General features: G+C 32.1%; 1 protein-coding gene across 1 annotated transcript in view; it reads left to right on the forward strand.

The window, feature by feature from the left end:
• Nucleotides 1-12,659, forward strand: part of LOC145570476 (piezo-type mechanosensitive ion channel homolog) — a 37,562-nt gene extending 24,903 nt beyond the window's left edge. Inside the window, exons 16-21 of the mRNA XM_081629573.1 lie at nucleotides 1,581-1,976; nucleotides 3,004-3,162; nucleotides 9,128-9,640; nucleotides 10,122-10,260; nucleotides 10,382-10,526; nucleotides 11,947-12,659. Of these exons, the coding sequence (XP_081485699.1) occupies nucleotides 1,581-1,976; nucleotides 3,004-3,162; nucleotides 9,128-9,640; nucleotides 10,122-10,260; nucleotides 10,382-10,526; nucleotides 11,947-12,082 (1,488 nt within the window). The 3' untranslated portion in view covers nucleotides 12,083-12,659. The remainder of the gene's footprint in view (nucleotides 1-1,580; nucleotides 1,977-3,003; nucleotides 3,163-9,127; nucleotides 9,641-10,121; nucleotides 10,261-10,381; nucleotides 10,527-11,946) is intronic.
• The last annotated feature ends 5,699 nt before the right edge of the window (nucleotides 12,660-18,358 follow it).

The following is an 18,358-nucleotide window of genomic DNA, read 5'->3' on the forward strand; positions in this document are numbered from 1 at the left end:
AAAAGAAGTCAAAGTTGGAAGAAGATGTAGAGATGGAATTGGTCCCTTTCTTTATAATGCTATAAATAGAACTGTCATACAGTCTATTGATAACTTTTGGGTGCATTTGCTATGTAGAGGGATAAGGGAGAAGAAGCAAGAAAGGGAAAAGAAAGAAAAACCCCCCAAATCTTTGATGTTTGTTAATAGAGGGAAAATAAGAAGATAAAACCACAACATATCTCTCTACCCATATAATTTCCAGCACTGCCCCACTCAACCTTACACCAATACACCACCTCCACTTTACACAATTGTGCCTTCCCTTTGCACACAAGTAGACTCCACTTGCATCACACAACCCACCGCACAAGATCTGGGATTTGTTATGATGAATAGCGCAACCTTATCAGCACTGCACAATCCCATCACCACCAGCATCGTACAACCCCACCACATAGAATAGGCTTTGGTGTTATGAATAAGAAGAGAGAAGTTGAGAGACACAAATGCCGGAGATCAGAGGGAAGCTACAATAATTGGAGGACTGTGTCGTAGATTAAGAGCAGTCAGAGGTTGATGATTTATCAATGGGGCTTATTTGACATCAGGATGTTCATAAATCCGTCTGGACCGAAAAAATAGACCAGATCGACCCCAAACCAGACCGTTTATATGGGTAGAGGGATATGTTGTTAATCGGTCCGGTCTTTGGGTTTGGAAATTTATTTTTACGGTCTTTGGTCCGGTCCGGTCCAAAACCTTATAAAAACCGGTCTTGGACCGGACCATTTTTATGATTATAAATACGCGTGAAACCTTTAATAATACTTAAGACTATCCTTATTAAGCTTAGAAAACTTTAATTTACTAAGTTTTTTTTTTTTTTTGTATTAAACATACAAAAAAAGACGTTAAAATATAATTTTTCCTTTTTTCATGTTTTCCATAAAATTATTAAATATTTAGAATTCGTTTAAAATAAATTCTTAAATCGGTCCAAAACGGTCCGGTCCGGGTTTTGGACCGATTCTTTCGGTCTGTTCCGGGTTCAGCCCCATCTTAATCAGTCCTGTCTTCGGTTCTTAAACTTCTAATTTTCGGTCTTCAGTCCGGTCCAGATCGGTCTGGTACGGTTCGGTATTTGACCGATGAACAACCCTTGGAGGGAGAGAGAACCAGTTAGAAAGTGGGGAATGGAGATGAGAAACCTTGGGGAGTTGTGGTGGGGAGTTAGTATAGAGGACTTATAAGTAAAATCAAAATGAAAAGAGGGCAAAGGAAATGACAAAATTATCCCAATTAGGAACATCAAAGGTAATCAGTCTGCTCTATCCCTTACCTTTTAATGAAGATCCCAATCCAAACCCCCCCCCCCCCTACTCCTTTGATTCTGTAACCATCAAATGTAAGTATCAAACAGTAGGAATAACTTTAGAATATTATGTGTTTTATTTCTGTTACTAAATCAGTTATTTAAAATTTTGTAATCGCATCATTACTTCTATTGCTGCTTTTATCTGGTAGTGTGCATTTTGTTAAAAATCCAAGCTTATGTGTATGTGATGGTATAAGTAACTTTGCTAATTGTTTGTATGCAGGTTATCTTTTTCTTAATAGTGGTTGATCGAATTATTTACCTATGTTCATTTGCCACGGGGAAAGTTTTGTTCTACCTTTTCAACCTTGTACTCTTTACGTATTCAGTTACAGAATATGCTTGGAACATGCAACCATTTCAACAGTACGCTGGAATTTTAGCACTTCGTGCTATCTTTCTGACAAAAGCAGTGTCCCTAGCACTTCAGGCAATACAAATTCGCTATGGTATGCCGCATAAAAGTACACTGTATCGCCAATTTTTGACCAGCACAGTTTCGAGGATTAACTACCTTGGGTATCGGCTTTATCGAGCTCTTCCTTTCCTTTATGAATTACGTTGTGTGCTTGACTGGTCATGTACTACAACATCATTGACAATGTATGACTGGCTGAAGGTAATAGTAGCTTGCAGTGTATTCATTCCGTTTTCTCCTTATGATCATTGACAAGTGTGCTTGCTGTTTTTCTATTTATGCCTCTGTTCTTTTCCTTTTTATAATTTGTTACCCAATAACATTGAGTGTTATTTTGTCTTGATTGATCTTAACTTAGTTTTGTTTGTCCTTTCCCTCACTTGGAGCTAATACTTAGATACAGAGTATGATTGTATGTAATGCCCATCCACAAATAAACTTCATTATCCATTATTATGGTCTTTGAGGACAATCATTGACTATTAATTTTTACTCAGGATGATGGTTAAACTATTGAAGATGGTATATACTGAAATTACTTTTTGATAGGAATATTAACTGCTTCATATGTGATATGAATTGGTGTATATTCTAATATTTCGATGTTCACAGTTCTGTAGTTCACATACTTCAAATTCAATTTAGGAACACCAGTTCTTGACTGAGTTAGTATTAACAGAAATATTAATTAAGGATTTTTTTTTTCTTTTTTTCTTTTTTTTTTTTTTTTTTTTTGGGGGGGGGGGGGGGGGTTCAATTTTTGTAAACTAAGGAAGATTTATATAAGCGGGTGTGCCATCCTTTTATTATGAGAGGTCATTAACAGGTGCATTTAAGTCATATTGAATAAACTTAGTGAGCACTTTAGCTGTTAAAAATTGAATAAAGGTTGTCATAAAGGAATAAAGTAAAAGTAAGTTGAACTTAGAAAAGCGGATGAAAAAAGAAAGTGAGTAGAACTTAGAAAAACGGATGAAAATGAAAAGTGAGTAGAACTTAGGAAAACAGAGGGAGTATTATGTACTGTTCTATCGTGTACTTTGTGATATTTTGACTTGATTTTCAACGTTGGTATTTTTTTTTAATTGTCAATTTCATATTTTCAATTGATTTGCATTTATGACAATTGTGGCCTTGCATTTTTGTTTTTTCCCTTTGTTTAGCCATTTTTATCGGTGTAGTAAAGACCTATTCAATGTTTAATAATGTTGCCATGTATCTTGAACAGTTGGAGGACATAAATGCAAGCTTATATCTCGTCAAATGTGATGCCATTTTAAATAGGGCAAGTCATAAACAAGGAGAGAAACAGCCAAAAATGACTAAGTTCTGCAGTGGCATATGTCTATTCCTCATTTTGATATGTGTCATTTGGGCTCCTATGCTGGTAAGAATCTTGTTAAAATATGACTTCTGAATAATTTGCATTAATTGATTATTGAATTGATGTCATTTAACCTATAAAACTGGATGTTCTGTTTTCATCTTTTGTTACTTGACGCAATTAAACATATAACTAATTACTACCCTTTGTTAGAATTGTTTGTTCCAGTACATAATGACAAATATTTTATCTTCATTATAGGGTCAAGAATATTATAACATTGGAAATACCTTTTTCCTTTCCCTTGGTAAAAGGAAAACTGTGGATTGTTAGTGGAGTGACCACCTTTGAATACTGCCCCTCTCTAATTTGTCAGCTTTTTTTTTTTTTTTTTTTTTTAAATTCTTGCATACACGAATACCCCCTTTTCCTCCCATGCAAGATTTCATGGAAATGTATACATAAATCCTTTTATGGGACATCCATACCAGGGAAGCAACTATGTTTTAACATGGCAAGTCAGCAGTTCTAGAGTGGGGTGGGTACTATTTCTCTTCTGTAGTTGTGGCTAACTTTGAAATAAAAATTAAAATAGACAAAAGCATCCCTGTTCAATAGTTGCAGACCCAGAGAGGAATAGAGCTGTCTTGCTGGGTGATAATCATTACAAAGATGGGAAAAAAACACTTGAGTTTGTATTGTGAAATGGCCCATTTTAATATCGAAATTGAGGTAGACAATGTTTCTGTTGTGATTTAGATATTCTCCAAGTATGATTTGGATGGACAAGCAATATATTCTCACTATTGCTGTTGCATAAAAGTAATAGTGTTTCCCAGGATAGGGCTCCTGATGATGTTGCTTTTTTCAGAGGTCCGTTGAGTTTCTAACTCTTCTGAAACATGTTCCTTGATAATTCTCAGAGCCCTTTTTTAGCTTAACTATAAAACAATGCACATACTTTTTAATCTTCTTTTTTGTTGGGTTGTATGATCAGTTCTTTTTCAGTTTTTCCATTAGTAGGGTATAGTTTTTGAAACATTCTAAGAGAGGAATGTTGAGGTTTACTGTAATTTCATCACTGTAGGTAGAAGTTTTAATCAATTACACTGACGTTTGCTATACTTTGAGGCAAATAATAATTCCACTAATAAAAAATAGTGAAGGGTTGATTTAATATGAAGAAAATGAATAAAATATTTCCTCAAACTATTCCTTTCTGGGGAAAAGCAATTTCTCGTCATATTATATGTTCAAACTATTACTCTTAATTCATTTGTGTTGCATCCCATACAAACTTATATGTAGAACAATCAATTAAACAAAAATTTCTCTATGTAAAATTTATCATTTTTCAGGTAAATCAATAGCCCCCACCCAAAAAAATAAAATAACGAACAAGAAAAATAGATGCTGAAAAAATTTCATCCAATAGTGGCCAATTTGCAAAAGCATATCTGGTTTTACTTATGGTTGATTTATAAATTGTTGTTGAATCATCGAAAATTTATTTAAATTTGGATCGTTTACTATGGAAGGTAACTTTTTCTTTTTTCATACATATGTAAACATAAATGTTTGTTTTGTATTTTGGGCACATGTGTCCATGAGATAAGATTAGTGCTGTCAAATTTCAAACCGAAACCGTTTAACTGCCCGAAACCGACCGACCCAAATGAGAACCGAACCGATTAAAAACCGATTTTTTTGAAACCGAAAACCGACCCGAACCGTATTTTAGTAATCCCGAAACCGAATCGACCCGAATAATGTTAAACCGTATAAGAACCAAACCCGTTAACAAACCGAACCAAATATAAACCGAACTGAATGAAAACCGAACCGAAAAAGAACCGAACCGTATCTAACCCGAAACCGGTTCCAACCCGAAACCGTTTAAACTGAAAAAAAAAACCGTTTACACCGAACTGTTAGGAAACTGCTACCCGTTTGCAACGAACCATTTAAAAACCGAACTGAATGTAAACCGAACTGGTTATAAACCGAACCGTTTATGAACCATACCGCTTCTAAATCGAACCGTTTACAAACTTTTTATATAATTAAATGGATTTTTTTTTTTGACGGGAATATAATTAAATCGAACCGTTTACAAACTTTTTTTTTACGGGAATATAACTAGTAAGATCAGTATGACTAAACTTGAAACATAACATAATATGTATTTATAAAATCAATGAGAATTTGTTTATAATAGTATAATATGATGCCTAAATATGAAATGATTCTCGACTTTATATAAAACTTGTGAACGCAAAAGGTTAGCAAGTACTATCAAATTTCAAACCAAAACCATTTAACTGCCCGAATCCAAACAACTCGATAAACAATTTATTTTTTGAAACCGAAAACCGACCCGAACCGTAATTTAGTAAACTTGAAATGGAACCGATATGAATGACGTTAAAGTGGTTAAACCATCGAAAAACTGAACCAGTTATAAACTGAACTGAAAAAGAACCGAACCAGTTAAAAACTGAACCGAAAAAGAACCGAACCAGTTATAAACTGAACCAAAAAAGAACCGAAGTGTTTTTAACCCGAAACTGTTTGAACTGAGATAAAAACCGTTTACACCGCACCGTTAACAAACCGCAACCCGTCTGCACCGAACCGTTTACTACCCGGACTGTTTATAACCCGAACCGAATTAAAACCGCTTAAGAATAAACCGAAACCGAATCGAACCGATAACTATTTAAACCGAACCAAAACCGACCCATGAGACAATTAAACCGATTCCAAACCGACCCGATTAAATACCGAACCGATTTCAAACCGAACCGAAACCGAACTGTCAAACCGTTTTGACAGTGCTAGATAAGATATATAGTTAAAGTACCCGAGTGATTCATGGCACATGATATCTTCATTAGAAATCTATTTGAATGTTTGATAATAGGTCATCTTAATGAACTTATTAATTCATTAGGCCATCATAGACTAGGTTCGTATTCCTATTAATGTGTACTTTCAAATTATGAAAGTTTCAAAATTTTTAAATCATGGAAAAATTATTTATATACCGATAAGCAAATACAAACATAATAATATGATCTAATATGATGTGGTCTGATCTGATCATTATTTTATTTAGCAAATATTTGCTTCTCAACATACCCTTGGTCTAATTAGGCTAAACCCATGGATATTATAATGGATTTCCCTCTTATATGATAGAAAAGTTTTAATGCAATTTTGATGCTTAATTTCTCAATTATAAACTCACATGCTTGTTTCCTTGTTCTATTTTATTGTTTAGTCTTTCATTCTTATTTTTGTTTCCGAATCAATATAACTATACATAGATGAAGTTAATAAAAAAAATATATATATTCTTAAATGCTGCATTTTGTTGTGGTGCATCTGGTGGCTATGTATGTGAGATTTGGGAGGAAGTCTTTTTGGAGCATTGTGTGCCTAGCTAATGGTTTGGATAATTTTGTTAGATAATAGAAGTTTCCAAGTTTGATATTTGGGCTGTCAGTACTTGTGAAACATAGTAGTTCACATTTCTCTTTGGAGCTTCACTGTTACTCTTGTCTCTGGATTGTCATTCGTTAACATAATAACATACTTAGTGTGTCAAGTGCTTTTTTTGGCACTCCAAAAGTTTATAATGGCACTAAAATTTTGAATTAAGAAAGATGTGAGAGAAAGTGGGTGTGCCACTATGAATAGGGAGGGTTAGCATTTTACTTTTGTATTAATTTTATTTACATGTACGAGGTTTTTTCTCTACTTTTCAATTGAATGGACGACAACTTATGTAAAACAATTTTAAAGCAAAATGATTCAAAAGCTTATTATCAATGTTGCTATTTGATGATAATTAATGTGCTTCCTTTTGATCAAAATATAAGAAATTAGAGCTTAAAGTATTCCATTAGTGAATACTAGTGCATAAAGTAAATGTTCGAAATTTACTATATGTTGATATTTATTTTAAAATGCATTATATACATATAATGATAATATGAACATTAATTTATTGTGTTTTTAAAAAATATATGAACATTAATTTACAGGATTGAACTAAGGCCATGTTATTTATACCTTATTTCCACTTATTTTAGTAACATAATAACACAATATACTTACTCTGCCTTGTTAAAATCACAACCATTTGAATATCATGTGTCAACACACAACATGCCAAATGCATAACTATAACTATTAGTTTCTTTTATTTATTATAAGTAAAATTATCAATTTTTTATATAATAGAAAAATTCATTGAGACTAATCCCACAAGTTACATAATATTTGATACATTAAAAGTATTCATTTAGGCAATTCAATTCACTTGTATTAATTATGTTAGTTGGTAGTGGAGTTATTATTTATTATTATAGCTTGTGGGTAGTAGTAGCCCTAGTAGGGTTTGTCTTTGTTTTATTTTTCTTTTGTAATTATTATTATAACTAGTGTGTAATGGGTGTGTTTTTATTGTAATAGTAAGTGGGTTATGAGCCCAAAGTGAAGAGGGAGGAATATTTTAATTGTTTTCTTTTCCAAAAAAAAGTAGGTCCTCTTTATTCATGGAAGTTTGTCAAACAAATAAGGACAACTTTTGAAGGAGTCTGTGTCGAGTAAATTAAGGACGGTGGGAGTATTAGGAAAAATATTTGGTTTAGTTAATATTTGAATAGTGTAAAAATCAAATTTTTTCATTTCTATGAAAACAAAGTATGTTATTGAATTTATGAATTACTCCATGCTTTATATATACAGAGATATTTCTTCTATTTTGCCTTCTTGCCTTTCTTAATGTTGTTCTTTATCTAGTTTTAATACCGCGTATCCATATTGTATATATCTAGTCTTGATTATTATCTATCTTGTATAGATTAGTATTAATTATAGGAAGGTCTTCTTAAATGTTTTATGCTGACTTTTATTTTTATTATTATTCTTTTTATAAGTAAACTGTTTATTCCTGAAGGGTAAATTTGAATTTCCTAAAAATTGATAGCAGCTTGGGACTTTCCATATAATATATTGGTTTTTGGGTTACCTTTGACGCGTGTAATTGGTTCATAGTTTTTATCATAAATCACCATTGAAAACCTATTTGGGCCATTCAATCTCAACAACTAGATGATGTAGATGTCACCCTTGTCCTCGTAATATTGCTGCAGCCCAAATTCGTTTTAGTTGTCTTTGCTTTTGCATCGATTTGATATGCTTTAACATATTGTTTCTCTACATTTAAAGTAAAAAAGACGGTATAAAAAGGTGGGTGGGTGTATGTTAAAGTAAGAGATAAGAGAATGGAAAATATTGTGGGGTAAGAGAGATAAGATGGTAAATGTGGTATGCCAAAAATGAATTAAAGTGAGTTGGACCAAAAAACAAAAGTGAGTAAAGCAAACATAAAAACTAACGGAGGTAGTATAGCAATGTTAATGAAATTGAGGATTTTGTTGTCAATGCTGCTATTTGTTGATTATTAGGGCATGCTTGGATTGACATGTATTACTAGTGTAATAAAAGTCAAACTTAACAAAATGAAAGCAAATATAGGGAAGGAGGAGATAGTAGTGGTGTATTTGGTAGAAGATACGTAGTGATGGTGTGGTGAGAGGTGAAAGCAAAGGAATTATTACCCTCATTTTGGGGTAGTAATTATACTAGTGGGAGGGTGGGTAACTATTACCCTCTATATGAGGGTAATGATTTCTCCATCTTTCTCTTTTCCTCATGTCACAACTACCTTATTTCATTTGTAAAAACCCTATCTCTGACAACACCTCAAATCACTTATGTTTTTCCTGGTTTGACTTTTATTACACCTGGTTTGATTGTTATTACACCTTAATCACATCCCCAATCCAAGCATGGCCTAGTGTGTTTTCTTTGTTAAAATGACTTGTTTAAGGAATTATGTCATGGATATATACTTCGGAATCAATAAATTTACTTTTATGATTTATGGCTGTACTTTTGACAGATGCAATTGGTTAAATGTCATTATTGAGACTCTGATACTCTATTTTCCTTGCAGATGTACAGCAGTGGCAATCCAACAAACATCGCAAATCCTGTTAGAGATGTCAGTGTTCAGGTTGATATCAAGACAAATGGTGGTAGGCTGACCCTGTATCAAACCACCCTTTGTGAAAAGCTGGAGTGGGAAAATATCAAAAATAAGGATGATCTTGATCCTCAAGGTTTATTGACTACTTATGATACGAATGACATTCAATTAATATGTTGCCAAGCTGATGCTAGTACCCTTTGGTTGGTCCCAGAAGTAGTTCAAAAGAGATTCACTGAGTCTCTTAATGTAGGCAGGGATGTGCATATAATTTTCTCTTGGGTACTGACTAGGGACAGACCTAAAGGAAAAGAGGTTGTGAGATATGAAAGAGATGTTGACAATGCGTCTGATCTTCCAAAAAAGTCCGAGTTACAATCTGTTTTCAATGGTTCTATGAATAGTTTCCGAGTGAAGAACATCTTTCCAAGATTCTTCCGAGTTACTGGTTCTGGTGATGTGAGACCATTTGAACCAGAGGTATGTTATGCTGAACTTTATATTTTGCGCATTTTGCTTAGCTTCTTTCTTTTTTAACCTTGAAAATGACATTGATGGTCATTAGAAATTTGTTTACAACGCTACTTAATGGTTTGTTTATTCATCCTTATTCATTTACTAGTTCATTCTGTATGTTTCCTTGTAATTAAATTATTTTTTAGTTTTTTATAAAATACCTGTTCTTAGCATGGTGTTATGTGATATGAAGAGGTCTAATCTGATTTTAGTGCAATAGCGAGGAAATATATATATTAATTAGGATTTTTTGCTAAAAATTTATGGAAATTATGCAAATCATTTGTTGTTATTTAAGAATTCTAAAAAAAAAACTCTTATTTATGGTATTAGGTCACCTTATTGGAAAGATTAAATTCAAATAACAGTTGAAATTTGTTCTTCCTTGAGGGATAAAAACAAGTAGATTTCTTATCATTATGTTGTCTAATTCCCTTTGTTTCAGTTAAAAGTCGATGCCGATCTTGTCATCAATCATCAGAATCCTGAGTGGTGGTCATTTTATGATGTCAATCCACTAAATGTTTCTAGATGTGAAGGTCTGACTGGACCTACAGCAATCGTGGTCTCAGAAGAAACACCACGTAAGTATGAGCAGCGCTGGCATACCATAAAGAGATAAATGAATTTGTCTTTTTTTTTGGCTGTTTTTTTTAGTGCTTCAGTAATTGTGATGTCTTCTAATACTTGATTCTAATTAATTAGAGGGACTTCTTGGAGATACTTTAAGCAAATTCAGCATCTGGGGTCTTTATATTACATTTGTGCTTGCTGTTGGTCGGTTCATCAGGCTGCAATGCTCTGACCTTAGAATGAGAATCCCATATGAGAACCTTCCTTCCTGCGATAGGTATTCCTACCTCAGCTTTCTTTACTTTACATTTGCTATTTTGTATTGTTGCTTGTTCAATATGATATATACCTTAAAGAAGACAAAAAGTTCATGTATCAATACTTTGAGAATTTGGAGATTGGAGTTGGGTTGAGCACATGTACAGGTACCAGAGTCCCAACTGTTAATGGGTCAAGTTTTAAAGCTTTAATAACCATTTTATTCAGGTTTAGTTCCACTTTCTAAATGATGAATTCTCATATTGGTTTAAGAATTTAAATGCACTGTGAAAAAATGAAACTGGAGAATCAATGTGAATGGTTCTAATTTTGATAACTGCAAGCGGTCCAAGAAACAGCTGAATATTAAACGTCAGGTAACTAGGTAAGTTAAATAGCAAAGGAATTTGAACACCAAGCCAGTCACTTGACTCACTTCTTAAGGCATATTGAAACTGAACCCTTCTAGACCCTACGTTTAAGGTATATAAAAATGTTGGAGAACATTGGCAATATATACATATACAAGTATATAATTTCAGCATGAGAATTGTTATTTGTGTCATGTATTGTTTATGGTACAAAAGTGAACTGTTGGTCTAGCACTTAGTTGAAATAGTATTTCGTATAAGAGAATTTTAATTTTCGTCTAAGGATTACATATATTGGCGCGTATCACATTAGAATGGAGAGTGTTCTTAAGAATATGGCTTTAGTTGATTGAATTCATGGGCGCGCGTTCAGTCTCTGGGCCAGTCTCCAATTCTAGGGCTTGGAACTTAATCTTTTTTTAGTCATCTACAGTTGCTCTGGCATCAAAATAGAGACCAGGGATTGGGCTAGGCTGATTGACTACTTTTTTTTTTTTTTTTTTTTTTTTTTTTTTTTTTTTTTTTTTTTTTTTAAAACGGGATTGCCTTTTTTAGGCTTCCTAGCAGAAAAAAGCCCATGAAAATCAATAAGTCTTACTCTTGGGTTCACACTTTGTATCCAAGTTTCCTGGTAAAGCCTGGATTGATTCCACATTCTCTTAGGAGATGGATTTTTTTTTTTTTAAATTTTCTTTGCATTGATTTTTTTTAATTTCGTCGTCGATTCCCCCCCACCCCCCACCCCATCCTAGTTTGATTGATGAGATGTCATATGCTCCCTTGATTCAGAACAAATAATACAGAGTATGATATTTGTATATTAAGGTTGTGGAGAAGAATGTCGTTTCATAGTTTAGAGATTGTTTATGATTATATCATTGATTATGACACTTCTTAGCTTAAGTGAAGGGGAGAGCATTGAAATCTGGCTGCTTTAGGTCAATTTGTAAACTCATTGTATCCTTAAGAGGATTTAGGACAATGTAATGACTATTTCTGCTGGTGAGAGTAACATTTTGCATATATAATACTGAAATCAAAGCTTACATATTATTCTGGTTGGTACAGGTTGATTGCTATTTGTGAGGACATATATGCTGCAAGAGCAGAAGGTGAACTGGGAGTGGAGGAAGTCCTTTACTGGACCTTGGTGAAAATCTATAGATCACCACACATGTTACTCGAATACACTAAACCCGATTAGATGTTGGAGAATCGGTTTTGATTCTTTTGGACATAGATCAGACTCTGATGAGTGATCTTTTTAGCTGGATTTTTACTCGGCTCTAAACTGTCATTTGTGTTGTATCAGCAATATCCATACCGGCCTGTTTTTGGAAGAACGTTCATAGAGTTTTATACGTGTACACTATATCGCTCAGCAATTAGGCTAACAGCAGCTGCTCACTTGTTCTTGATGAGGAATTCACAGTACTGACGACTTGTTCTGATTGTAGGGTCTTGGGGAGGGGAAAGGGGGATGCACTCAAGCTGTTCTATAGAGTAACAATTAGATATTGTTCTGTAAATACTTGTTACAGTAGTTGTAGGATTATTAAAGCATAATTGTATATATATTATACAAGTAAATACACAAGGAATTTGAATCATGTAAATGACTGTATTTTCACCTTCATATTTCCCTTTGAATTTTTTTGGAAACTTTACAGTTACAAATCTAAACTACTCTGTATCTCAACATTGTAATACTTGCACTAGTCAAGGGTGCATGCCTTGCACGTGAGGCAAATATATTTAATACAATACACCGTACTGTTTCCTTATGAAATGAACGGGTATTCCAATATAAGGCCCTGTTTTCTTTTCCTTTAATTAATAATATTCTTTAAAAATAGGAAAATTATTCCATATACCTTTGAGGTTTTAAAAAATGTACCGTATATCCTTGAAAACTTTTAAATGCACCGTGTGCCCTTGAAGTTTGTATAAAATTGCATCAAATACCCTTAGACTCACAATAAATGTTAATTTTGTTAAATTGAGACTCTCTAAACATCAAATTATTACATTTTAATGTTACTTTAATGCTAAATCATTTAACTATAAGTAAACTTAATTAATAAAGCAAATTCTAACACCCAAAAATTTAGGATTTAGAATGACCGACGGAGTTTAAATTTTGATTTAATTTATGCTTTTAGGCGATTTTACTACATAAATATAAAGTACTAAAAGTGAGTCAGTGTGTGGGCATGATTTTAGCTTGATAAGTCAATGATATGTGCATTTGTTAGAGGATTAGTGTTATTTGGTGCATTTATTTACAAACGTCAGGGGTACATGGTGCATTTGAAAGTTTTCAAGGGTACATGGTGCATTTTTTAAAACCTTAGGGGTATACGGAACAATTTCCCTTAAAAATAAGCTTAGTTGGATTTCAGCAAAAATAAGTTAATTTTGTAAAATTAAGTTTTAATCAATAAAATTTAGCAACATTAAAAACAAACATAATGGAAAATTAGTAAGAATGATTTTTAATACGTAAAAAGTTAAAAACAATTTAAGTTTAGTAAAAAATATTTAATTTTTGTTAGAATAGTTTAATTTAAACACTAATAATTTTCTGTAAAATTATCTATGGATTGTTTGTTGAAAGCTACAGTACTTATTACACACTTTTGGAAATTTGCCTTTTAAAATACGAAAAATATTGTGTAGAATGGACTCATGTGAGTCCGTTCTATTACGCGGCCCGCGCTCGGCCCGTTTCTTTAAAGTTCAGCCCGTGCGCGGCCCGATCTTTAAATAATTGTGGTTTTTTTAAAAAAAAAAAAAACCCAAACCCAACGTCCCGCCTTTCTCCTTCTTCTTCTCACCCACGTTTTCTGCATTCTCACTCCATTTTCATCAGTTACACTCCGAATTAACTATCGGCTTAACTTCACGTTTCCAAATTATTCGCATCACTACTTCATTTTCCATCTTTAATTTTATTTGCATGTATTTAATTTTTACTTCTTTTATATAAACCCTAACTTTCGTCATTTTCGACTCTATTAATGGCTGACATTCCGTCGATTAAAGATTCTTCTCCTTTAAAAGTTTATGTTAAACGAAATAAACAAGCACGAAAACAGCAGAAGACAGTTGCAATGGCTGAAAGGTTTATTATATTTCAGTTATTTTTAGGTTGTACTGTTTTTTTAAAAATCCATTTTTATAAGTTATTATTTCGTTCTGTAGGGTCAATTCAGAACCTCCATTGAAGAAGCGTGGTCCTAAACCTGGTTTTAAACGAAGTCGACCTGTTAGGTGTGAAATTTTGTACTTGTGGTTTTATATAGAATCTTTTTTCTTTGGAAACATACCATATCTGATTATTATATTGTAATTTGATAATAACAGGATTTACAATTAGTTTGTCAGGAATTGTAATTTTTCTATCAGAAATTAGCTTATTCTTCTGTGATAAATCATATATATGCCAATTAGCTTGTCTTGAATTTGATTATTTTATTTTGATAATAGTTTATGTTTTCCAGGATTTAGGTTTTTTTGGTCAGAAATTAACTTCTTTTTGTCAGTATTTAAATTATACCAGTAAGGAATAATATTTCTTCAATCCGAAATAAGATTACTTCATCAGTAATAAGATATATATGCGACACATTACATTAGTTAGGAATAATAATTTTTTCATCAGGAATAAGATTATTTTGGTCAGAAATGAGTTTATTTTTGTCAGGAAAAAGATATTTATGCTCAGAAATAAGATTACTAATTTCAGGAATAACATAATTATTATCATGAATAAGAATGTTTTATATAGCTCTCAATTTTAATGTCATTTTTTACTTTTCAATTTTTCAGTTCTCTTACTGAAGATGATATTTCAGACTTAGAGCTTGGTAATAAATCTGGTCCCAATCATCTTTGTCAAATTCTGGAAGATTTAAGTGATAAACAAAAGAAGGATGTAATAGACATTGGTTTTGGTGGATTGCTTCATATGAATTTGAAGGATAATATTAGCCATCAGTTGTACGGTTATTTAGTAACTCATTATAATCCCAAGGCAAGAAATGTGATAGTTGGTAAAAAGGAACATGCTATTCATATTGATAGTTTTGATATTGCTGATGTTTTGGGTATTCCTTATACTGGTCTAGCTGTGAAAGAGATTTCAAAAAACAAGAAAGGATTTAATCCTGATGACAATTTGAAGATAGAGTGGAGGAAGTTTTTGTGTTTGGATGTAGAAGATGAATCGGAAAAAGGAAATGACTCTGGAAGTAACAAGAAAAAAAGAGGAAAACTGGTGATGAATCTGAAAAAGGTTTTCAAAGAGCAGTTCAAACTAAGAAGAAGAAGACATATGTCAATTTTCTTACTTATCAAACATTGTTTGAGAAATATAGAGAGGGAGGTTATGAATTCAAGAGACTCTTTGTTATGTTTGCTATATCTAACTTTTTGGCTCCAATTGGTGACAAGTCCCCAAATTTTAACATTATCAAGTCTTTGGAAGATGTACGTTTCATAAAGACTTACAACTGGGCTTGTTATGTGATGGATTGGTTATGTGATTCAATAGCAGACTTTCAGGCTTTTGTTTTGAAGAAGAAAGCAGGAGAAGTATTGAAAACTAAATCAAAACAAGTAAATGGCTGTCTGGTTGCATTTGTAATTGCTTTTTTGCAAAAGTTTGAGTTTGAGACCACTTTAGATAGGAAGCCATTTGTAATTAATTGGTCTTGTGAAAGTCTGAATGAGAGGATTAAAGCCGTTGCTGAAAATATCGATTACGGTACTGTGAAATTGTATCCTCAGACATTACCATTACAGTATGCTGGGAAAAGTGAACAGGAGCTTCTAAAATCTTTTCAGTTGGATAGCATTGAGTTTAAACTTGAAGATACTAGTGATGAAGATTCTGGAGAAAATAAGGAAGGTCAGGGTGTACAATCTGCTACCATTGATTTGAAAGTTGAAGATGACAAAGCTAGATATGTAATGTACAGGATTCCTAAAGAGTACCCCACTGATGATGAGATTGATAAAATGGACATTGATGTAAGTTTAAAATCTCATCTTTTTATTAATTTTGTAAAGTTTTTTTCTTCAAGAATTCATACTGAATAAGCTGTTGTTATGTACTAGCTCTTTTTGTGAGGAACTAAGTGATTAATATAGAATAGAATATAATATGAATGAGGATTAATCATAGTCAGATATTAGTTTAGTTTTATCAGGAGTAAGAAATTTAATATCAGGAAATAAATTATCTCAATCAGCATTAATATTGTCACTCAAAAATTAAATTACTTATATTAGGAATATGATAATTATGGTCAGGAATGAAATTATTTTAATCAGAAAATAAGTTATATCTCAATTAGGAACAACGTTATTTCAGTCAGAAATTAGATTACTTTTATCAGGAATAACACAATGTTACTCAGGAATATGATAATTTTAGTCAAGGATGAATTCTTTTAGTCAGGAATATGATAATGTTAGTCAGAAATAATATTGTTTTTGTCAGAAATTATATTACTTTTATCAGGAATTAGAATGTTGTAATGCCTTTGTAGGTAGGATATTTTATTATATTTTACTCATTCACTCTTTATTCTTTTTTTTTTTTATTAGGCTGTGAAGAAGAAAATGATGAAACTTGGTCGTGACTTGAAGATCGTATCAGAGAACCAAATTCACTTTGCTTTTGACTTGAAGGATGAAGCAATAAAAACTTCACAAGAATCACAATCTCAAGGAGAAGATGATGTATATTCCAATCCTCAATTCTTAGCAAAAATTGATGAAATAGTGTTAGCTGCTATGCAGAGCAAAAAGTTGGCCACTGATTTGGATAATTTTGATCTTAAGCTTAAGACTGATGAAATTGTAAGTTTAATTACCATTATCATCATTTTATATATGAAATTAATTTAAGATTTATGTTTGACATTAATATTTATTTTACATAGGTGAATAATGTTATTGCTGATCTTAATTTAGAGAAAGACCAAAGTCAAGATATACGTGAAAGAGATAATTTAGAGGGTTCTAATAAAGTAAAAGAATTCAATGTAGAAGAAGAAACTAATATACCTGAAAGTGGTATACCTGAAGATATACCAGAGAAAAATACAGATGAAGGCAACTTCTTGACTAGTGTAGAAGCTGGTACTGTATATTCTGAACCTGGCACAGCACCATCTGAAAATATGGTTAGCTCAGTTGGTCGGGAGGGTGTTCTTGGTTCTACAACCATGGTTGGTCATGAGTTGGTTACAGAATCATTAAAAACTTCAACATCACCTCCTAGAACACCAAGGAAAGCCAAGGGACTCAATGAAATTTATTCTACTGGTTTGAATGATAATCAGGCTAGGGTTGTGCAAGAAGGTAAGAGTTTTTCCACGGGAGCTGATTCTATGCCAAAGTTTCAATTAATTACTCCTACTCCTTCTCCTCAATCATATTTACTACCATACCAAGAACAAAATGCTGAAGTTACTGAAGAAGAAGTTCCAGTAACTAATGAAAAAGAAAGAAAAATTGACAAGGATGATGACAGCACATCTAAGGTCTATTATCTGTATTTTATTTGAATTATTTATTAAAATAATTATTGTATTTAAATTTGAAATTTTATATAAATAAATATATATATTTTTTTTATTTCTGTAATACATATGTTTTCAGGTTTTTACTAAATCTGATGATGTAATACATAGTAAAGTTACAGAAGAACATCATTTACCTATTGATGAGGTGCATCAGGTAATTTTTTATGTTATTTTTTTCATGAATTAAAGTATTTTGGTCAGAAATTAGATTTATTTAGTCATGAATAAAACTCATATGATAAATTTGTTCGTTTCTTATTGTCAGGAATTAGATTTTTTTTCATTTATTATATAAGTTTTGTCAATAATTTAAATATTTTTTCCATGAATAAAAATATGCCTGAAAGAAATAGGGTTACAAATCAGATTAAATTTATCAGGAATAAGAATATTTTAGGCAGGTATTAGATAAGTTTGGGCAGGAATTAAATTATTTTTGTTAGGAACTAAATTATTTCAATCAGGAATAAAGTTGTTCTTGTCAGATATTAGAAGTTAACTTATTTTTAAAACTAATTATTATTTCTGATTAAAGTATTCTTATTACAATACGTTTTTTTATCAGGAAAAAGATGTATTCATTCAGCTATTAGATTACCTATATCTGAAATAAGAATTTTTGATTCACGATTCATATTATATTTATATAGTTTATTATTGTTTGGATTTAGATTACTTTTGTTTGATTTTAATACATTTTATTTTTCTTCCAGAAAGGTCAGCCTAGAGATACAACTACAGTTTTAGATTTAATGAGAAGTAAATATGTTGCAAAGGAGTCTGTTCTAAAGGAATCTGATCCAATTGCAGTTTTAGAATCTCCTACTTCTGGTAATGCTGAACCAATTTTAATAGATAAAACTCCTACTCCTCTTATTGCTGTT

This window comes from Chenopodium album, chromosome 12, assembly GCF_948465745.1.
Source record: "Chenopodium album chromosome 12, dcCheAlbu1.1, whole genome shotgun sequence".
Taxonomy (NCBI): Eukaryota; Viridiplantae; Streptophyta; class Magnoliopsida; order Caryophyllales; family Amaranthaceae; genus Chenopodium; species Chenopodium album.